Below are 23,795 nucleotides of genomic sequence, written 5' to 3'. Positions count from 1 at the left end.
GTGGTGTAAAGTTAATGTGTTGTGGCTTAAAGTGGTTATGTTGCATTGTAAAGTTGTTGTGTTGTGGCTTAAAGTGGTTATGTTGCGGTGTAAAGTTAATGTGTTGTGGCTTAAAGTGGTTATGTTGCGGTGTAAAATGTTGTGATGTGGCTTAAAGTGGTTAAGTTGTGGTGTAAAGTTAATGTGTTGTGGCTTAAAGTGGTTATGTTGCGGTGTAAAGTGTTGTGTTGTGGCTTAAAGTGGTTATGTTGCGGTGTAAAGTGTTGTGATGTGGCTTAAAGTGGTTATGTTGCGGTGTAAAGTGTTGTGATGTGGCTTAAAGTGGTTAAGTTGTGGTGTAAAGTTAATGTGTTGTGGCTTAAAGTGGTTATGTTGCGGTATAAAGTGTTGTGATGTGGCTTAAAGTGGTTATGTTGTGGTGTAAAGTTAATGTGTTGTGGCTTAAAGTGGTTATGTTGCAGTGTAAAGTTGTTGTGTTGTGGCTTAAAGTGGTTATGTTGCAGTGTAAAGTTGTTGTGTTGTGGCTTAAAGTGGTTATGTTGCAGTGTAAAGTTGTTGTGTTGTGGCTTAAAGTGGTTATGTTGCGGTGTAAAGTTGTTGTGTTGTGGCTTAAAGTGGTTATGTTGCGGTGTAAAGTTGTGTTGTGGCTTAAAGTGGTTATGTTGTGGTGTAAAGTTAATGTGTTGTGGCTTAAAGTGGTTATGTTGCAGTGTAAAGTTGTTGTGTTGTGGCTTAAAGTGGTTATGTTGTGGTGTAAAGTTAATGTGTTGTGGTGTGTTGTGGCTTAAAGTGGTTATGTTGTGGTGTAAAGTTAATGTGTTGTGGTGTGATGTGGCTTAAAGTGGTTAAGTTGTGGTGTATAGTTAATATGTTGTGGCTTAAAGTGGTTATGTTGCGGTGTAAAGTGTTGTGATGTGGCTTAAAGTGGTTAAGTTGTGGTGTAAAGTTAATGTGTTGTGGCTTAAAGTGGTTATGTTGCGGTATAAAGTGTTGTGATGTGGCTTAAAGTGGTTATGTTGTGGTGTAAAGTTGTTGTGTTGCGGCTTAAAGTGGTTATGTTGCGGTGTAAAGTTGTTGTGTTGCGGCTTAAAGTGGTTATGTTGCGGTGTAAAGTTGTGTTGTGGCTTAAAGTGGTTATGTTGCAGTGTAAAGTTGTTGTTTTGTGGCTTAAAGTGGTTATGTTGCGGTGTAAAGTTGTGTTGTGGCTTAAAGTGGTTATGTTGCAGTGTAAAGTTGTTGTGTTGTGGCTTAAAGTGGTTATGTTGTGGTGTAAAGTTAATGTGTTGTGGCTTAAAGTGGTTATGTTGCGGTGTAAAGTTGTTGTGTTGTGGCTTAAAGTGGTTATGTTGCAGTGTAAAGTTGTGGCTTAAAGTGGTTATGTTGTGGTGTAAAGTTAATGTGTTGTGGCTTAAAGTGGTTATGTTGCGGTGTAAAGTTGTTGTGTTGTGGCTTAAAGTGGTTATGTTGTGGTGTAAAGTTAATGTGTTGTGGCTTAAAGTGGTTATGTTGTGGCTTAAAGTGGTTATGTTGTGGTGTGAAGTTAATGTGTTGTGGCTTAAAGTGGTTATGTTGCGGTGTAAAGTTGTTGTGTTGTGGCTTAAAGTGGTTATGTTGCGGTGTAAAGTTGTTGTGTTGTGGCTTAAAGTGGTTATGTTGCGGTGTAAAGTTAACGTGTTGTGGCTTAAAGTGGTTATGTTGCGGTGTAAAGTGTTGTGATGTGGCTTAAAGTGGTTAAGTTGTGGTGTAAAGTTAATATGTTGTGGCTTAAAGTGGTTATGTTGTGGTGTAAAGTTAATGTGTTGTGGTGTGATGTGGCTTAAAGTGGTTAAGTTGTGGTGTAAAGTGTTGTGATGTGGCTTAAAGTGGTTATGTTGCGGTGTAAAGTGTTGTGATGTGGCTTAAAGTGGTTAAGTTGTGGTGTAAAGTTAATATGTTGTGGCTTAAAGTGGTTATGTTGCGGTGTAAAGTGTTGTGTTGTGGCTTAAAGTGGTTATGTTGCGCTGTAAAGTGTTGTGATGTGGCTTAAAGTGGTTATGTTGTGGTGTAAAGTTAATGTGTTGTGGCTTAAAGTGGTTATGTTGTGGGGTAAAGTGTTGTGATGTGGCTTAAAGTGGTTATGTTGTGGTGTAAAGTTGTTGTGTTGTGGCTTAAAGTGGTTATGTTGTGGTGTAAAGTTGTTGTGTTGTGGCTTAAAGTGGTTAAGTTGTGGTGTAAAGTTAATGTGTTGTGGCTTAAAGTGGTTAAGTTGTGGTGTAAAGTTGTTGTGTTGTGGCTGAAACCTGTTGTGTTGTGTTGTTTGCAATTGTTGTGACCTTCTCGGGCATCGTAGTTCAGGCACATGTGTGACGTGCAATAATTGTACTGATACAATGAGGAAAGCAACACACCTTTTCCGCCTCCTGATAGCGTGACTCCAGATCCAAACCAAGCCCAAGAGTGTTGATGTCATTCTTCGCAACGTTTGTCATGTTTTTCTGCACGCGACAAATATTATTTTCAGACATTTAAATAACACGGATATGTTTTTTTAATGTCCTTAAAAGCACAAATTACCTTCATAGACTCAAAGACGTCTGATAATTTCACACAAATCCTACAAGAATAAAGAACATCTTTTTTAACCAGTCTTTTTGAAAATTGGAGTAAAACTGTGAAACTGTGAGGACTCAAGCAATGTGCTGTACATTATAAGAAACTGTATAAGCATTTGGTGTTTATAAGGTACATAGATATATACTGTACGTAGAATGCCAAGAACCGTAATATTTACTATCACATATTCATGCATTTAATTATTGAAACGTGATAAATGATTATTTTGCAATATTCTACATGAACATGTAACAAATGATCCTGTATTAATTATTTAACAAGTTATTTATTAATAATATGTATTTATTAATTAATCAAACAATGTTTCTTGCCGTATGTATCCCGTATTTATTACTTCATTAATTAACAGGCTATCAATCAATATTTTGTATTTATTTATTAATTCATCAAATATTATTTCTGACAGTATTTACTTCTGTATGTATGACTTCATTATTTGTAAAACTATCTATTTACCAATATTTTGTGTTTATTAATTTATCAAACAATGTTCCTAAAAGTATTTATTCCTGTATGTATTACATCATTATTTAACAGGCCATTTATTTATAAGTATCCTGTATTTATTAATTCATCAATGTTTCTGACAGTATTTACTCCTGTACTTACAGTTTTACTTCATTATTTAACAAGTTTTTTATTCACCCTGTATTTATTAATTCATCAAAATAATCTTACAGTATTTTCTACAGTATTTATTCATTATTTAACAAGTTATCTATTGATATTCTGTATGTATTAATTCATAAATAAATATCTTACAGTATTTACTCCTATATTTATTTATTATTTAACATGTGTTCTACTAATATTCATAATAATAATAATCAAAATAATCTCTTGCAGTATTTACTCCTGTGTTTATTCATTATTTAACAAGTTATCTATTACAATTCTGTATGTATTAATTTGTTAAAAAAAAATATCTCACAGCATTACTCCTGTATTTATTCATTACCTAACAAGTTATCTATTAATATTCTGTATTTATTAATTCATAAAAATTATATTACAGTATATACTCCTGTATTTATTCATTATTTAACAAGTTGTCTATTAATATTCTGTATTTATGAATTCAGAAGAAAATCTCCTACAGTATTTATTAAATGGGTTGTACTTGTATAGCACTTTTCTACCTTCAAGGTACTCAAAGCGCTTTGACAGTATTTCCACATTTACCCATTCACACACACATTCCCACACTGATGGCGGGAGCTGCCATGCAAGGCGCTAACCAGCAGCCATCAGAGGCAAAGGGTGAAGTGTCTTGCCCAAGGACACAACGGACGTGACTAGGAAGGTAGAAGGTGGGGATTGAACCCCAGTAACCAGCAACACTCCGATTGCTGGCACAGCCACTCTACCAACTTCGCCACGCCGTCCCTTCATTATTATTCATTATTTAACAAGTTATCTATTAATATTCTGTATTTATGAATTCATCAAACAATATTTGACAGTATTTACTTCTGTATTTGTTATTTCATTATTTAACAAGCTATTTATTTATCAATATTCTGTTTTTATTAACTCATCAAACAACATCTGACAGTATTTACTCCTGTATTTATTACTTTATTAATAAGAATCAGATTTATTGGCCAATGAATTTGACTTGGTAGACTGTGCTCTCTTGGTTCAACGCAAGAAAGAAAGAAAAACATGAGACTATGAGAGAGCACAGTACCCTGGCGGCCATTAACATGTTATCTATTGATCAACATGTTGTATTTATTCATTCATAAAACAATGTTGCTGACAGTATTTACTCCTCTATTTAATACATCCTTATTGAACAAGCTATCTATTGATCAATATTCTGTATTCATTAATTTATCAAACAATGTTTCTGACAGAACACACTCCTGTATGTATTACTTCATTATTTAACTGGCTATCTATTTATCAATATTCTGTGTTTATTCATTCATCAATCAATGTTTCTTACAGTATTCACTCCTGTATGCCTTACTTAATTATTTAACAGCCTATTTATCAATATTCTGTATTTATTAATAAATTAAACAATGTGTCTCTGAGGATTCACACTTGCATTTAGTATTTCATTGTTTGAATTATTTATCTATAACTATCAGTAACTGCTGAAACATTGAGAAATGGTACATGGTTGAATTTTCAAGTTTAAGAATATTATGCCCCTTGTTGTAGTGTTTGATTAAAAAAATTTAAACTATTACTATCATTTGATATACAGTAGGACTGAGAGCAGTGCGATCTTACTTGGAAAAAGCCGCTTTGTCAGGATCGTCTTCTGATTCCACGCACAAATGCATGGAGGCTGCAAAGTGGCCACAGGCCACTGCTATTTCTGCACAACACATGAGATTATTATACATCTCAACTCATGTCACGGAGCTATTTTCCATAACATCATCCACAATCATCACTGGCAATGTTATATATAATGCCAAAATATCAACTTTGCCACAAAATGGTGCCATAATTAGAGGTAGCTAAGAAGAATTATACAACATTTTTCAAATCATATTTTAGCAAATCAACAGGTACATTACAATAAAAAAGCCAATTTATATTTTTTAGCTGCTTCACAGCTGACTCTGCTTTATTTATTTAAAACTTAAAACCCAAAACCAGTGAAGTTGGCACGTTGTGTAATTTGTAAATAAAAACAGAATACAATGATTTGCAAATCCTTTTCAACCTATATCGAATTGAATAGACTGCAAAAGACAAGATACTTAAAGTTCTAACTGGTAAACTTTGTTATTTAGCTCATTTAGAATTTGATGCCTGCAACATGTTTCCAAAAAGCAAAAAAGACTGAGAAAGTTGAGGAATGCTCATCAAACACTTATTTTTAACATCCCACAGGGGAACAGGTTCATTGGGAAAAGCAGCTTCCATGAAATGCTCAGTCATTCACAAACAAGTATGGGGCGAGGGTCACCACTTTGTGAACAAATGCGTGAGCAAATTGTCAAACAGTTTAAGAACAACATTTCTCAACGGGTTTTTGCAAACAATTTATGGATTTCACCATCTACGGTCCGTAATATCATCAAAAAGGTTCAGAGAATCTGGAGAAATCACTGCACGTAAGCAACGAGGCCGAAAACCAACATTGAATGCTGTGACCTTCGATCCCTCAGGCGGTACTGCATCAAAAAGCGACATCCGTGTGTAAAGGATATCACCACAATGGCTCAGGAACACTTCAGAAAACCACTGTCAGTAACTACAGTTTGTCGCTACATCTGTAAGTGCAGATTAAAACTCTACTATGCAAAGCGAAAGCCATTTATCAACAACTCCCAGAAACGCAGTCGGCTTCGCTGGGCCCGAGATCATCTAAGATGGACGGATGCAAAGTGGAAAAGTGTTCTGTGGTCTGACAATACCACATTTTGAATTGTTTTTGGAAACTGTGGACGCCGTGTCCTCCGGACCAAAGAGGAAATATGTTATAGGTGCAAAGGTGTGTGTGTGTGTGTGTGTGTGTGTGTGTGTGCGTGCGTGCGTGCGTGCGTGCGTGCGTGTATGTGTGTGAATGACAGGCAGAAAAGCTCTGACTTGCTCAGGGAGTGGTTGCTTGGCGACATGTGCTGGTTTGCATATATTGATCTCTAGACCAGAGGTGTCCACATTTTTTTTCTGCCCAAGGCCACATAAAGAAATTAATTAAAATATAAATTATTTAAATTTAAGGATGCAAAGCGGCCACATTAATATTCGTAACTATTTTTTTTTAATTGTATCTTTTATTAAACACACTAAACTATATTTATTTCTTTTTTTTTTGTGGCCCTAATCTGCCTTAATAATGTTTAATATGTTTCATGCATAATTTTGTATACGTATAATCTAATTTATTAAAATATACTGTAGATATATATATTTTTTTAAAGTAACATTTTTTATATATAGAATATTTTCTGGTGGGACAAATATACTGTATATATGTATATAGGGTGTACCCCGCCTTCCGCCCGAATGCAGCTGAGATAGGCTCCAGCACCCCCCGCGACCCCCAAAGGGACAAGCGGTAGACAATGGATGGATGGATATTTATATATACATATATACAAATTAAGTTTACACTCTTATATTCAAGTCAGTACAGTAATATGTGATAGTGCTATGATGTAACAAATTCTACTGAAATGTAGATACTGTAAGCAATATTATTTTCTAAAACTGTGATATATTACAAGGGATGTTGAGTAAATAATGATAATATGCCTGATTTTTTGTAGGTCGTTAAGATCCTATTTAGGACTTTTTATCCATTCATTAGAGAGGCAATTATGTTCTAAAATTTGTGTATTTGGAAGGCTGACATTAATAAGGAGCAATGCAGGGTCGTATGACCAATTAATAATTAGTTTCATTGCTATAAAAAGCCTCTTCTGTGTTCACTTTGGTGCAAAACCAACTTTTAAAAGTCTCTTTCTTTATGTCCGTGTTTTATCAAAATACCCTTGAAGCCAAAAGTCAGATAGCAATACAATCAAAGGTTTGCTGTATCCACACTTTAGAGTGGCCTGTCCTTACTTTGCTCCGTCAGTACCACATCCAGGAATTTCTGCAGGAAAGAAAAAAAAAAATATGAAAGCATCCAAAATAGAAGCTTGCGTCGAGTTATTAGAGAAAAGAAGCAGGAGCTGGACTCGCCTCCACAGCATTCTTGGTGCCGCTGGTTAGAGCAAGGTTGACGTCTCGCTTGGTTTGAAAGAACTCGTCCACATCCTGCAGACACATTCAGAGCACCGTCAAGACGCTCTCAGTGCAAATACTGACATTCTAGTACTTCTCAATGTTGACTACCTTGTGGCTTTCTTTCCTCATCTCTTCCACAGCTTGACTCAGTCGGTTGAAAATGGTTTTCCGCACTCGCTGTTGACCCGGCGGCTGCAAGTACACGCAGACACTTTTCTCATACTTTTTTCCAAAACACGATACCAGCGCCCCCCGCGACCCCGAAGGGAATAAGCGGTGGAAAATGGATGGATGGACTACCAATTGATAACGAAGATGTGTGATGTTACTGTTGTTAACGATTTTCAATGCCGATTACAAACGCCGAAACTCCTATTGCTGACACTATTTATTTTTAGTTCCCTGGCTGACAAGCGGTTAGCAGCAAATTATGTGTCTCCATACACAACCTAGAGCCACTCCCCTAAGCTAATAATAATATCTATTATGGCAAATAAACTGCATTTCCTAATATCTTAAGTATCATTATCAAGGATTATTATCACTGGAGGCTAAACATGTGACACACCAAGAGAAAGCTAGTAGCAGGTGTGCTAATAGCTAAGGCAGGGGTGTCCAAAGTGCGGCCCGGGGGCCATTTGCGGCCCGCGGGTAATATTTTAACGGCCCCGTGGCACATTCTAAAAATACGATTAAAAAAAATTTAAAACATAAAAAGTGGTATAAAAGAGCAAACAGGTGAAATGTAACAATAAAATGTTTCAATGTTTACTCTAATAACCCAAAGCTGCCATGCAGGCTGTTTCTTTCTTTAAAAAATAATAATGAATTTAAATCAATGTCATTATGAATTATTGACCTATTCAAGGCTCCAATTACGTCACATTAAATATTCCACTTTGTGACATTTTTTGGGGAAAATGTTGCATATTTTGTGTTTGCCATATAAAAAACTAAGCTGTTTTTTTTTTTTCAAACAAGGGCCTAAAACGAACAAACAAAAAACATAAACAACAATAAAAGTTATAATTGACGGATGGATCTGAAGTTGATCTTGAGACTATTGTGTTAAAAGTTTTTTTTAAAAAGTATGATTTATTTTTTAATACTTTACTGAGCAGGACCCTTTTGGATCCCCAATAATATTAGTGGGACTTATTTTTTTTATTTTTATTTTTTTAAAGTGTCATTGCTCAAAAAATAATAATGAATCAATGTTGTTATGAGTTATGCTATGAGCTCCAATTATTATATAATCTCAAATATTCCACTTTAAAATGTTATTGGGGGAAAATATTGCATATTTTGTGTTTTTTCCATAAAAAACAGGGTTTTCTTTGACAAAAAGAGCATACAGCGTAAATCTTAAAAACAAAACTTTATATTGACAGATAGACCTAATGTTGATCTGGAGATTTAAACCTTGGATAATAATAATAATACTAAATAATGACACATTTTAAATATTTTTTGTACCTAAACCCTTTGGGGTCCCCAGGATCAAGCCTGAGTGGAGGCCTAAATGTATATTTTTTATACATATATTGTATTGGTTTTTAAAATAAAAAATATCAAAATGGCCCCCGCTTGCTTTGATATTTCAGCAAGAAAGGTTTGGACACCCCTGAGCTAAGGTAACGACTAAGCTTGCTTCAAACAATACCGATAAATAAGTGTTTGATAAAGTCTAATAAGTGTAGATGAAACCAAGTTGCAGCAGAAAGTAAGCAGCTATTTACAGGAAATTAACAAGTAATATTATTAGGAATCTAGAGCGGGGTCTTCAACTTTTAGGACCAAGACCCCCAAACTGATGGAGACATGGCACCATCTAATAAGTACGGCGGCTTCCGGCTTCCAGAGGTCCAGGGCACAGATAGCAGGCCCATCAAAATTTCCGCGTTCCTTATATTGTTGTATTAAACATCTTGTATCGCTTGTTCCTCTCCTGGCCGCGAGAGGGCTGGAGCCTATCCCAGCTGCAGTCGGGTACACCCTGGCAGGGGCGCCGCTAGGGATTTTGGGCCCCATGAAAAGAATCTTTACAGGGCCCCCAACACAGCGGCAACATTTTTTGATGCATGTATTGTTACCAGGACATGGAAAATAAAACGTGCGATTATATGTTAGTTAATAACTTAGTGTCATTATTTGTTCTGTATTATAATTTCATCATCATTAGGGCCCTCTCTGGGCCCCCCTCCATCATGGGTCCCTAGAATCCGTCTCCTTTACCCCGCCTTTTCGGCGCCCCTGCACCCTGGACATGTCGCCACCTCATTGCAGGACTAACACTCATATTTACACACTAGGGCCAATTTAGTGTTGCCAACCAGCCTTTATCTTTTGAAACTGTTCACAAACAAGTGAATATATATGTTTTAAAAATGTTTTTTAAATATTTGTCCTGTGTTTGATTCTTAATACAACCAAATAAAGGCAAAATCATTCATTGATAAGAAAAAATATCAGTATCTGCGATACTGGCCCTGTATTGGTTTTAAATCGATACCAAAATTTGCAGTATCACCCACCCCTAAAAGACATATCTTGGCCTGTCACATGACAACCACTCCAAAAAAGGGATGAAGTAAAGTCAACCACAAAGTTTGCACATTTTAGGACATTTAAAAAGCAACATGCTGAACGCCCCTGATAAGAGGTGTTAGTAAAACAAGACAATCTGTTGACCTTTCACTCTAAAAAGCTTTTCTGGATTGCAGGTAATACTGTACATACTAATTCACCACATAATAATTCACAGTAGGGGAAAAAGAGCTCAACTCACTTCACAGCTGGTAAGAAAGCTCTCTAAATCTTTGTTTTTGCTGAGTATGCTATGTGCTGCCACCTGGTGGAGGAAGGTCTCCAGTGCAGCACAGTATGGCTGCAACTCCTCCAAAGCAAGGAAACCTACAGCAGGAGAACCATTTCATCAAACTACTAAAAAATTATGTTTATCTGATTGACTAAATTCAGTTCTAAATGTAATATACGTTTAACAGAAGCGTGCTCACCCAGCTGTTTGACGACCTTAGCCGATGCATTCACCTGCGCCTTTGCAGGAAGAGGAGGAAACTAGGGAGGGAAATAGGAGCACAATTTTACAATGACTTATTGTTTGCCAAGACAATGTTGAATGATTTCCATTGAATTAGTCTTAAAAGAAACATTTTAAAGAAAGTTGCAACAAGATTTTTAAAAAATACACAACGTACACATTTTGTGAATGATAAATCTTACACAACCCCCACTACACACAACGGTACCACTGTCCAGGAAGTGTTGCACAATGAAAGATACTTCCTAATATGATTCTGCTGCATTGACGTTAAAAACAGACGAGTACTTATACGAGTATGTAGCTGACAAACTGTCTTGATTGTATTTGGAGCCACAGAGTGTTATTTCTCCAGTACTATCTAAGTTAAAGTTAAAGTACCACTGATATAATCACACACACAAATTAGGTGTGGTGAAATTACCCTCTGCATTTGACCCATCCCCTTGTTCACCCCCTGGGATGTGAGGGTAGCAGTGAGCAGCAGCGGTGGCCGCGCTCGGGAGTCATTTTGGTGCTTTAACCTCCATTTCCAACCCTTGATGCTGAGTATCTAATCTGCAGTAGTCCTGATACAATACTTGGGAATAAATTCAGCAAAAGTACTGACTATGACCCCTTGTATTCCGGGGACACCTTCCTGTGTGAACAGGTGCTGCTGCAGCCATTCAAAGTCCTCATAGGTCCGGTACACGTGGTACTCCCCGGTTCCAGACAACTGCCCAAGACAGGAGAGAGAAATGTGAGCATTGATAGACAGGTGTTTGCATTACATGAGAATGGAAAGACAAAAGTTGACACTGCATGTTATATTACAGACATATGTTGACATTACATGTGAATGAATACCAGAACTTTATATTATGTGTGAATTACCAGACAGATGTTTGCAGTCTGTGTGAATAGATGGACAGAAGTCGACATTGCACAATATATGGCAGACGACATTTGGCACTACATGTGAATGGATTGCCAGAAGTGTACATTATGCGTGAATGTATATACAGATGTTTACATTGTGTGTGATGGATAGACAGACTGATATTGTGTGTTATATGTGCAGTATAGATCGATGTTTACATTATTTGTGAATGGACGCTAGAGGTTTATAGGGACGCCGGATGTGTGAATGGATAGTTCGATGTTTACATTAGGTTTGAATGTGACAGAGGTTGACAATTGCGTGTTATACGTGAAGACAGATGTTGACATTATGTGTGAATGAATAGACAGATGTTAAAACTGTGTGCATAGTTTGGATTAAGTGCAAATAAGTAGGCAGATGTTTACATAGTGTACAACTGGATGGGGAGGTATATACATGTGAATGGATAGACAGATGTTTACATTACATGTGAATGGAAAGACAAAACTTGACACTGCATGTTATATTACAGACATATGTTGACATTACATGTGAATGAATACCATAACTTTATATCATGTGTGAATTACCAGACAGATGTTTGCAGTGTGTGTGAATAGATGGACAGAAGTTGACATTGCACAATATATGGCAGACGGCATTTGGCACTACATGTGAATGGATGCCAGAAGTTTATATTATACTGGAATGGATATACAGATGTTTACATTGTGTGTGATGTATAGATGGATTAGACAGAGACTGCAATTGTGTGTTATATGTGCAGTATAGACCGATGTTTACATTATTTGTGAATGGACGCTAGAGGTTTATATGGACGCCAGATGTGTGAATGGATAGTCAGATGTTTACATTAAGTTTGAATGTGACAGAGGTTAACAATTGCGTGTTATACATGAAGACAGATGTTGACATTATGTGTGAATGGATAGACAGATGTTAAAACTGTGTGTGCATAGTTTGGATTAAGTGCAAATAAGTAGGCAGATAGTGTACAACTTGATGGGGAGATATATACATGTGAATGGATAGACAGATGCTTACATTGTATGTAAATGAACAGCAGACATTCTGAGAAAATGAATACAGATCTTACAGATCTCGTGAATGGATAGACGGATGTTTAAACTGTGTGTGAAAGGACAGATGTTGAAATGATGTATGACCGGAGAGGGAGGTGTTCTTGTTATTCATGAACTGATAGACAAATGTTTACATTGTAAATAGATATTTCGATTTTTTTTACATCTTGTGTAAAAAGTTACAGTATTTGTATTTTTAATGAACGGATAGACAGATATTTACACGATTGTAAGTGAACAAAATATGTCTAGAAAATGGGTGAAAGGATGGACAGGTGTTCACGTTATGTGTCAATAGCACAACAGATGTTGAAACTATGTGTGAATAGATAGGTGTTTGCATTACGTTTGAATGGATGGACAGACGTTAACATGATGTGTGAATAGACAGACAGATGTTGACATTTTCAGTGACTGAATGTAGAGATGTTACTCTTTTGTGTAAACGATTGGACCCAAGTTTACCTTATGTAATGTGTGACTGGACACTGCAAGTTCACACTGTGTGCGAACGGATAGACAGGTGCCTACACTATATGTAACTCGAGAGAGCGAACACAGACGTTTATATTCTGTGTGAAGGGATAGACAGATGTTCAATAAGAGTTGCATTTTACAGTAGAAAACATTCATTAGTAATTTGTCCTATATGTTTGTATTTGAAATATCGTTACTTGGACTCTTTTTTTTTTTAGAAATCCACAATGTTTTGTGTCTGAAGGTCTTGAGGGGAAGACAAAAACAATGGAGCCTTTATTAGTTTGCCTCCGAGTTAAAATGTAGCCTTGACTACCGCCCTGCACAGCCTGCCGGTAGTTGGAGTGGCAGTGCAGGCCGCTCCTTGCACAAAGTCAACACTTTATTTATATCCAGATGTTTGCTGAGCAGACAAATTATATATCTGACAAGTGAACAGGACTTTAGCTGATATTTGACTTTACCTTATTTAACTTCTATGGGTACAATTCTGTCAACGTAGCTGCAAGTACATTACCGTAAATTTTACAGTAATGAAAAAAAATGTCAGTTGATTTCACGGTGTAAAATCAACTGACATTTTTATTTTACAGTGTAACAAGACCAGGGATCCGCAACCTTTACTATCACTACTCTGCAAAACAGAACACAGCTTTTTAATAATTTTATATTACAGGCATTGGAATTCAGCTTTCTATTTTCTTCTGAGGTGTTTCTTTTTTGGGATGTATTTATGGACGGCTTACCACATACATACACACACGCACGCTGGCTCCTCCTCTCTTTTGCTTGCCCTTCTCGCGCTCATCCAATCACCAGGCAGAATTCAACCTGTACTCATTCACTGCCTCACAGAATCGTAAAATAGAGAACTATTTTTAAAAATGCACATTTCCTCCCCTATGCCTGTCAGTCCATTCAAACATACTGCTAACCCGGGGGTCAGCAACCCGCGGCCCCTCGAGCCGCATGCGGCTCTTTAGTGCCGCCCTAGTGGCTCCCTGGAGCATTTTTAAAAAAGGATGGAAAATAAAAAAAGATGGGGGGAAAAAATTGTTTTGTTTTACTATGTTTTTTGTTTGAGGACAAACATGACACAAACCTTCACAATTGTTAGAAAGCCCACTGTTTAATATGTTTGTGTGTATGCTTCACTGATGAGTAGGGATGATACTCGAAACCGGTTTTCCCGGTTGTTTGATAAGAAAAGAACCGAGTCCTCGGACTCGAATCCCTTTTTGAGAACCGGTACCCGTTATCGAGACCACTATAGTAAAGGAAAAGAGTTGATTCTTTATTCGAATCCCGTCCCGACCAGAAATGCTCCGTGGGACATCACAAGAATTGACGTCACGTAGCTCAGTCATTAGGCGCAGATAGCGAAAGCAGGAAAACAATGGACAGGAAAAAGCGCTCCAAGGTGTAATAAAGTTCAAAACAAAAGCTATCATCCATCGAATAACTTTACTGAGAGATTTTAGCAGGGTAAAACACATGACGAACACTTTTACGACCAACCGGAAACATAGCAACCAGGCTAGCAACGCACCTCCTTTACGGCAGCTGTCGCAACGTTCTTAAAACAACCGCAGCACATACATGTATATACAACATATCTCCCTTTTTTAACTTTTGTTTTTCTTTCCTTGTAAACAAAACAAAATCACACTGTAGATGTGTTGTCTGTCTAATTATAAATAATGCAGACGAGGCGTGTTGGCTGAGTTCTTGACGTTTACTTTCACAGCGTGGCAACATGCAACACTTTTCGGGGCTACCGCGCATGCTCGTAACTCCCGTTGCATACTGGGTAGTGTAGTTATATTCTCTAGCTCATAACATTGTTCCCCCTATAAAGAAATAATGTTAACTCAATAAAGTGTATTTCTTTTTTTAGCTTTAACTTTTCATTTTTTAGCATTGTAACCACATTTGCAAAGAACTTTTCTCTTCATAGAATTTTCTTTCAATAAAGAAATAAAGTGCAAAAATGTCAAAGCATCATAACAAACAGTTATGTCAAATAGCAGAAGTGCACTTTTTGGAGAGCTGTATTATTTTCAGTTTTGTGCCCAAGGGACTGATTTTATTTAACACTATATTATTATTTATACACCTATAGTGATCACAGAGACAGGTTGTTTTTGTGTTACTGTATATATTTGTTTCTCTGAAAAATCCCACTTAATATACTTTGGGTAACAACAGTCAATATTTATTTATTTTATTTTATTTTTTTAGGTGGGTAACAGTCAATATTTATTTATTTATTAGATTTTATTTTTTTATTATATAATAAAAGTGAGCTTTTGTTAAACCAAATATTGTGTTTTTTTCCATATACAACAACCTATCTGGACTCGATAAGAGAATCGATAAGGAATCGGTTCGATAAGAGGATTCGATAATAGGCTCGAACTCGATAATTCCTTATCAAACATCATCCCTACTGATGAGAGTATTTGGTGAACGCCGTTTTGTTCTACTAATTTCGGCGAATCTTGAACTCACCATAGTGTGGACTGTGACACAACAGTTTGTTTACATGTAAAATCTTCCACTCCTTTGTCTCATTTCGTCCACCAAAAGTTTCATGCTGTGTGTAAATGCACAAAGGTGATCTTTATTGATGTTATTGACTTGTTGGAGTGCTAATCACGCATATTTGGTCAGTGCATGACTGCAAGCTAATCAATGCTAACTAGCTGTATGTACATATTGCATCATTATGCCTAATTTGTCGTATATTTGAGCTCATTTAATATCCTTTACTTTTATTCTCTATGTATATAATTTCGTTTTGCATGTCTCATGACACATTATCTGTATTTGCATTTCTGATAGTTGTTTGTGTGCCATGTTGTTCCAGACCACAGCAAACATTACTTAGCTTGCCAAAGATTGTAATAAATCTATTAAAAGAAGACAGCCACCCGTTTCCTTTAACTTGGACACACACATCTATACCTTTGGCCCTTAAAAGCCAGTAATTTCCAGGAGTTCTCACCTTCTGAGTAGCCTCGGATTTACTAATGGTTTTTAACGTTGTAAAAATGTGTCGAATAAGTATTACATTTAAACCTTCCCAATTGTTAGAAAGCCCACTGTTTAATAAGTTTGTGTGTATGCTTCACTGATGAGAGTATTTGGTGAACATCGTTTTTTTCCTACTAATTTCGGCGGTTCTTGAACTCCCCATAGTGTGGACTGTGACGTTTGTTTACATGTAAAATCTTCCATTCCTTTTTTGTCTCATTTTGTCCACCAAACGTTGTATACTGTGCGTGAATGCACAAAGGTGTTATTGACCTGTTGGAGTGCTAATCAGACATATTTGGTCAGTGCATGACTGCAAGCTAATCAATGCTAACATGCTATTTAGGCTAGCTGTATGTACATATTGCATCATTATGCTTCATTTGTAGGTATATTTGAGCTCATTTAATATCCTTTACTTTTATCCTTTTTGTATATAATTTAGTTTTGCATGTCTCATAATATATTTTATGTATGTAATATTGGCTGCATTTCAAATAGTTGTTTGTGTGCCATGTTGTTCCAGACCACAGCAAACATTACCTAGCTTGCCAAAGATTGTAATAAATCTATTAAAAGAAGACAGCCAGCCGTTTCCTTTAACTTGGACACACACATCTACTGTATACCTTTGACCATTAAAAGCCAGTAATTTCCAGGAGTTCTCACCTTCTGAGTAGCCTCGGCTTTACTAATGGTTTCTAATGTTGTAAAAATGTGTCGAATAAGTATTACATTTAAACATTTCTGTCAACCAAGATTTGCTTCAGCCTGCTACACATAGTCATTTTTGATAGTAGGCTAATATAGCTAATATAGACACTTACATCATGTGTTGTCTTCATTATATCACTGATATAAGACTTTTAAAGTCATTTTGATAGTAGGCTATTATAGCTAATATAGACACTTACGTCATGTATTGCCTTCATTATAAGACGGCTTTTCAATTTTTGCGGCTCCAGACAGATTTGTTTTTTGTAATTTTTGGTCCAATATGGCTTTTTCAACGTTTTTGGTTGCCGACCCCTGTGCTAACCTATGTGGGATTTAATTATAGTTACATCACATTTGAACATCTCTATTGTTATTGATGCGTCGATTTTTCTTACTTTTTGAGACACAATCAGAAAGGTAAGTCCATCGCCTTCCTTAAGCACCTCCGTAACCTTCACGCTATGACCATGAACACTCAGACCGGGCGCCTCTTCATGCACCTCTTCCTGTAAAATCAAATATACCATCAGGTGCTGAGTGAATCAATAACACTCGTCTATGGATGCATGGCCTTGTGGCAATGGCTGTCACATGACTGTCAGAGCTCGCCATAACAAAACATTTACAGGAACACTCACCATCATTGTCAATGGTCTTGTCTTCTGCTTCGGAAGAATGTCTTAATGTGTTTATGAAAGTGCACAGAAAAAATGTTTTTTTCGCGCTCGGGCTGCAACTGCTGAGAAGGCACAGGATATCCTTTGGGTCAAAGTGCACGCTGCCTTGATGAGAAACGGAGTACAAGTCCGCCAAATCCTAAAGTGCTGGCCAAGGGGAAAGAAAGAGGTGTAAATTGTGCGTTAGTCAGTAACTTTAGACACGCCCACACAGGAAAAAGGGGGCATGGCGGCCCAATCAGTGACCTGAAAAGAAGCGTTGAATTTACAAGATATTCAATAAAAGAGGCAGCACACACACACATCCTAGATACTAAAGATACAACAACAACACAGTTAAATGAGGCTTTATTATGAGACACTAGCAAATATATACCAAAATAAAGCACTAACCATAAATTTCATTCCCTATTGACATCATCTTCCAGGCCAGTAGAAGTGGATCTCCTCACCAAAAATATCATATATTTTCCCAAACATGTCCAAAATCGAGAAGAAAAAGCTCACCTCATTTTTGTGTGCCGACTCCAAAGAGGCCTCGTTTTTCAGGAAGGCGTCATGGCCCAACGTATCATAAAGCCTCCTCTTTCCTTGCCAGTGAGCAGTGTGTACGCCGGGGACAAAGAGGAAGAAACATTTTAAATGTTTAGAAGCTCTGACTTCCCCAAACGGTTGCCATACCAACCAGCGTGCATTTTTGTTTTTACTTATGCCGTTAATGTTTTTTTAAAAGGTCGAAATTGAGTGTTTAATCAGGAGTTTAGGCAGTTTTTTGTAACATACTCACATATACTGTACGTAGAAGATATGTGAGTATGACATTTGTATCCATCTACTTATCTTTGAATCTCAGTAAAACTAAAATAATGCTATTTGGTAACAGTAAAAGAGAAAGTCAAACACAAATACAAATAGACGGAGTAGATATTGAAAGGGTAAAATAAAACACATTTTTGGGTGTAACAATAGATGATAAAATGAATTGGAAATCTCATGTAAAAAATATACAACATAAAGTAGCAAGAAACATGTCAATAATGAACAAAGCTAAACATGTTCTAGACCAAAAATAACTTCATACTCTTTACTGCTCGCTAGTGTTACCATATCTGAGTTATTGTGCAGAAATATGGGGAAACAACTACAAATGTGCGCTTCATTCACTAACGGTGTTACAAAAAAGATCAATTAGAATAATACATAACGTTGGATATAGAGAACATACAGACCCTTTATTTATTGAATCAAAAACATTGAAATTCAACGATTTTGTGCATTTACAAACAGCTAAAATGATGTAGAAAGTAAACTATAACCTGATACCTGTCACGACTGGGTTCTTGGGTTTTGCTTCTCCGGAAGGCAAAGGAAAATTGGCGCGAGCCAGACGTGAGTTTGAATACATGATTGTTTATTTTTTAACACTAATAAACTACAAAAAAAAGGAAGCAAACAAAAGGCGCTCACAGAGGAGGTAACAACTTGACTATGAAAACAAAACTTGCACAATGGCAAAAACTATGAACAATAAAACAAAAACACAAACTGTGGCAAAAATAAACAAAAACTTACTTGGTAAAGAACTGTGAACATGACATGAATCAGGGTGATGAAAAAGTGCGAGGACGCCAGGACGAACAGAAACAGACAGATTTAAATAGTAACGTGATCAGTGAAAACAGGTGCATGACTCGAAACGTGAAACAGGTGCGTGACAAGACAGGTGAAAACTAATGGGTGACCATGGAAACCAAACCAAACAAGGAAGTGCAACCAGGAACTAAAAAGAGTCCAAAAAATAAACACATGGCCAAAACAAAAACATGAACAGACATGACGCATGACCAAAACAAAAACTTGAACAGACATGACAGAACCCCGCCCCCCTTACGGACAGATCCCAGATGTCCAAAAAACAGGATCAAGAGTCATGGGAGGGCGGGAGGGGGACATGGCGGTGGGTCGCCAGGCCAAGTGGCCCCGAATCCACCGAGGCATAGTCATGTGGCGGCGGCGAGTGGAACGCCGCCGCCACAGGCGAGGTGGGCGACCCGTGAAGGGCCAGATGCGTGGCCGACGATCAGGTGGGCGCACTTGGCGTGGCGGACGACCAGGTAGTGGCCACAACCGTGGCAGACGAGGAGGCAGGCGCGTCGTCGTCATTGCAGGCGTGGAAGCCGCAGATGACGCAGGTGCGGGTGCAGCAGACGAAGCAGGCGGCGAAGCTTGGCGTGGCCGCTTGGAGGGTCTTGGCTGCTTGGAGGGTCTTGGTCTTGGCGAGGGTCTTGGCGAGGGTCTTGGTCCTGGTCTTGGCGAGGTTGGTCTTGGACTTGGTCTTGGAGTTGGCATGGTTGGTCTTGGACTTGGTTTTGGCATGGGGGGTCTTGGACTTGGTGAGGGTCTTGGACTTGGCGTGGTTGGTCTTGGACTTGGCGTGGTTGGTCTTGGACTTGGACTTGGCGTGGGGGGTCTTGGACTTGGACTTGGCTTGGGGGTGCTTGGTCTTGGCGTGGAGCTGCGACTGGCGGCGCTTGGTCTTGGCGTGGAGCTGCGACTGGCGGCGCTTGGTCTTGGCGTGGAGCTGCGACTGGCGGCACTAGGCGTCGTGGAGCTGCGACTGGCGGCACTAGGCGTCGTGAAGCTGCGACTGGCGGCACTAGGCGTCGTGAAGCTGCGACTGGCGGCACTAGGCGTCGTGAAGCTGCGACTGGCGGCACTAGGCGTCGTGAAGCTGCGACTGGCGGCACTTGGCGTCGTGGAACTGCGACTGGCGGCACTTGGCATCGTGGAACTGCGACTGGCGGCGCTTGGCGTGGAGCTGCGACTGGCGGCGCTTGGCGTGGAGCAGGTACTGGTGGCGCTTGGCGTGGAGCAGGTACTGGTGGCGCTTGGCGTGGAGCAGGTACTGGTGGCGCTTGGCGTGGTGGGGCTTGGCGTGGAGCAGGTGGAGGTGGCCTAGCTGGAGGCTGTGGCTTGGCATGGCGAAAGACTGGTGGTGGGGGCCGTGCTGGTGGCTGTGGCTTGGCAGGTCGAAAGACAGGTGGTGGTGGCCGAGCTGGAGGCTGTGGCTTGGCATGGCGATGCTGAACCACCCCACCTGAACATTTCCCAGCCCTAGCCCCCCCCTCAAGGAGCGGATACCAGACGCGCTCCCCGCTGTCTGGAACCGTTTTTTGGGGTGGGTGGAGGGAGGTCAGGAGGGGGGTAAAATCCTCCCCTATCAATTGTCCAAAATGTCTCTCTTTTTGTACCTGGGATTGAGGGGGTGAAAAAAAAAAATTTGTGACTTGGGCGTGGCTTGAGTCCTGGGGGGCGGGGCATGAAATTCAGATGGCTGTGACTGATATGCTCTAATGTCCAAAATCATGTTCTGATAATATTTGATCATAGAAACAGAGTCCTTTGTTGAGGGCGGCTGATCAAAAGTAAAAGAGTTCAGAGAAAAAAAATCTTGAGCTGTGATGTCATCAGGGTGAAGCCGGGCTGCCTGTGGCTTGCTTCCGCCCGGAGGGGGAGGAGCTTGCGGGAGTGAGGCGTCCTCTTTGTTTGCGGAAGCCCTCCCTGACGTCCTTCGTCGGGAGCGGCGCTTCCGGATTGTGGTGACGCAGCGCAGTCCTTGGACCAAATGGAGTCTCTGTACTCCATGGAGGAGTAGCGCAGCGATTCCTCCTCCATGGCGCGGAGGACCTCCCTCGCTGCCTCGTCAAAACCGTCCAATTTTTTTGCGGAGAAACTCTTCTGCTGGCGTCCTACTGTCACGACTGGGTTCTTGGGTTTTGCTTCTCCGGAAGGCAAAGGAAAATTGGTGCGAGCCAGACGTGAGTTTGAATACATGATTGTTTATTTTTTAACACTAATAAACTACAAAAAAAAGGAAGCAAACAAAAGGCGCTCACAGAGGAGGTAACAACTTGACTATGAAAACAAAACTTGCACAATGGCAAAAACTATGAACAATAAAACAAAAACACAAACTGTGGCAATAATAAACAAAAACTTACTTGGTAAAGAACTGTGAACATGACATGAATTAGGGTGATGAAAAAGTGCGAGGACGCCAGGACGAACAACAGAAACAGAGAGATTTAAATAGTAACGGTCAGTGAAAACAGGTGCATGACTCGAAACGTGAAACAGGTGCGTGACAAGACAGGTGAAAACTAATGGGTGACCATGGAAACCAAACCAAACAAGGAAGTGCAACCAGGAACTAAAAAGAGTCCAAAAAATAAACACATGGCCAAAACAAAAACATGAACAGACATGACGCATGACCAAAACAAAAACTTGAACAGACATGACAATACCCAAGAATGTACAACAATTATGCTCAATAAAAGAGGAGAAATGTAACCTTAGAGGAAAATCCAATTTAAAACATTTGTATGACCGTACAACACTTAAAACCTTTAGCATATCAGTATCCATCCATCCATCCATTTCCTACCACTTTTTCCCTTCCGGGGTCACAGGGGGTGCTGGAGCCTATCTCAGGGTGGAATTAAATTATGGAATGGATAAACCCAGTGCTTCTCAAATATTTTCTGTTACGCCCCCCCTAGGATGACTACAAATAGTACATTTTGTCGATACATTTGTTATGACAATACTTCTGCATAACATTGTAAGCTTATCAAAAATAAAGTAAACAACACACCAGTCTTTTCCTCGTCCCCCACCGTGGTTACAGTGAAGCCTAGTGCGACATACGCTCATCATATTCTGGTACAGCAAAAAAAGCATGTTCCCCAAGGTTACGCGCCCCCCCTGACATTGCACCGTGCCCCCCTACCCCCAGGGGGGCCCGCCCCACTGTTTGAAAAAGAAATCAAACAAAGTACCAATAGGATTCAGTTTAAAAGACTGTTCAAACTACATGATGAACATCTTGAACCCTTATTTTTTTATTGAGACAAAGATTATTTATGTATTTAATATTTGTTTACTTACTATGGTATATTATTTGTTTATTATTTATTTGTTCACAGTTATGTTACAGAGAACAAGGATATAAGACAAAATTGCTATGGTATGAAAAGGGGTAGGATTAAATAAACTCAGCTTCTTCCTACTCCTTTTCGGACGTGCTGTAATGAAACAACTGGAAATATGCGATGAATTACTTTGTATTGTATGCATTTTGGGCAGCACGGTGTACCAGGGGTTAGTGCATGTGCCTCACAATACGAAGGTCCTGAGCAGTGCTGAGTTCAATCCCGGGCTCGGGATCTTTCTGTGTGGAGTTTGCATGTTCTCCCCGTGACCGCGTGGGTTCCCTCCGGGTACTCCGGCTTCCTCCCACCTCCAAAAACATGCACCTGGGGATAGGTTGATTGGCAATACTAAATTGGCCCTAGTGTGTGAATGTGAGTGTGAATCTGAATGTTGTCTGTCTATCTGTGTTGGCCTTGCGATGAGGTGGCGACTTGTCCAGGGTGTACCCCGCCTTCAGCCCAAAAGAAGCTGAGATAGGCTCCAGCACCCCCCGCGACCCCAAAAAGGGACAAGCGGTAGAAATGGATGGATGGATGGATGTATGCATGTTCGAATTAAACTGAAACTGAACTGAACTGAACTTATTACTACTACTTTTTCATATGAAGTGATCAAACTGGTTTACGCCACAAATGCATCAAAATGCATGTGTCCCCATGAAGATAACCTCAACATAAGAGTGTTCCAAATTAAGAGTGTTTTGAGCAAAGAGCTGTCTTTAATTGGTATGCTTTAAGTTGCGGCAAACATCTGAGTTACAAGCATCCCATTTGTTGGCGTAGTGAATGTCACAGTGAACCCCGTAAGATCCGACTAAAACACATAGTCTTATTCGTTAGCATTAGCTTATAGCAAGAGATCGACATAACTTTGTTTTCCAAACATAAGAAGGAACAATGTGGGTGTGAAGGACAGTGCTGAGAAGAATAATCAGATGATGTTCATTGAATTTAAGTAATGAATAATAACAGGATCGAGCATGTTGCCAACTTGGCAAAGCAATTTGAGGGTATCACTGCTGGTCTGCACCACACTGAAGCAGAAGGAGTCTAACGCCAGCCAAGGACGCTAAAACAATATTTAAACGGTAGACCTTTTTAATACATGAGAATATGGAAATGCGGCTGATGGTGTGTTTGACGGAGAAGAAGCTGGAAGGAATTACCCTTGAAATTCGCTTTCCAAGGTGAATGTTGTACATTATTATTACATTACTTAATTAAAAAACTGCTGTAGTTGTTTGCAGTACATACCATTCTAATGTTTTTATACAATATTTATTATCTAAAAGTTCTTTTTTTAAGGCATCTTACATGTAAGGGGTTCTGTTTTGGGGGGACAAGCATGGATTTAATTAATCCTAATTAAATTAATTGATTTGAGATACAAGTGTTTTGAGTTAAGATGTTTGTCAGAGAACAAATTAAGCTCGTAAGACGAGGTACTACTGTAGACCCATAGTATAACTACCCATCCATCCATTTTCTACCGCTTGTCCCTTATGGGGTCCTCATACTAATACCTACGTAAATACCTACCCATTAAAGAAA

At 39.0% G+C, this 23,795-nt stretch overlaps 1 protein-coding gene across 3 annotated transcripts in view; it reads right to left on the bottom strand.

Annotated features, from left to right (window-relative positions):
* si:dkey-28n18.9 (sorting nexin-32) overlaps positions 1-23,795 on the bottom strand; it is a 31,707-nt gene that overhangs the window by 5,518 nt on the left and 2,394 nt on the right. Inside the window, exons 2-13 of one of the 3 annotated variants that reach the window (XM_062064639.1) lie at positions 17,758-17,840; positions 17,212-17,397; positions 16,969-17,079; positions 10,986-11,093; positions 10,332-10,392; positions 10,103-10,227; positions 7,423-7,506; positions 7,270-7,344; positions 7,150-7,180; positions 4,858-4,945; positions 2,554-2,593; positions 2,388-2,474 (exon numbers count right to left, since the gene is read on the bottom strand). In XM_062064639.1, coding sequence (XP_061920623.1) covers positions 2,388-2,474; positions 2,554-2,593; positions 4,858-4,945; positions 7,150-7,180; positions 7,270-7,344; positions 7,423-7,506; positions 10,103-10,227; positions 10,332-10,392; positions 10,986-11,093; positions 16,969-17,079; positions 17,212-17,217 — 816 coding nt within the window. In that variant the 5' untranslated portion in view covers positions 17,218-17,397; positions 17,758-17,840. Of the gene's footprint in view, positions 1-2,387; positions 2,475-2,553; positions 2,594-4,857; positions 4,946-7,149; positions 7,181-7,269; positions 7,345-7,422; positions 7,507-10,102; positions 10,228-10,331; positions 10,393-10,985; positions 11,094-16,968; positions 17,080-17,211; positions 17,398-17,757; positions 17,853-23,795 lie in introns of those variants that run through there. The other 2 variants (XM_062064560.1, XM_062064716.1) reach the window with 2 other exon arrangements.

This window comes from Entelurus aequoreus, linkage group LG01, assembly GCF_033978785.1.
Source record: "Entelurus aequoreus isolate RoL-2023_Sb linkage group LG01, RoL_Eaeq_v1.1, whole genome shotgun sequence".
NCBI classification, from domain to species: domain Eukaryota; kingdom Metazoa; phylum Chordata; class Actinopteri; order Syngnathiformes; family Syngnathidae; genus Entelurus; species Entelurus aequoreus.
Note: the sequence above shows the minus strand (reverse complement) of the source record. Positions and strands in the feature narration are given on the sequence as shown.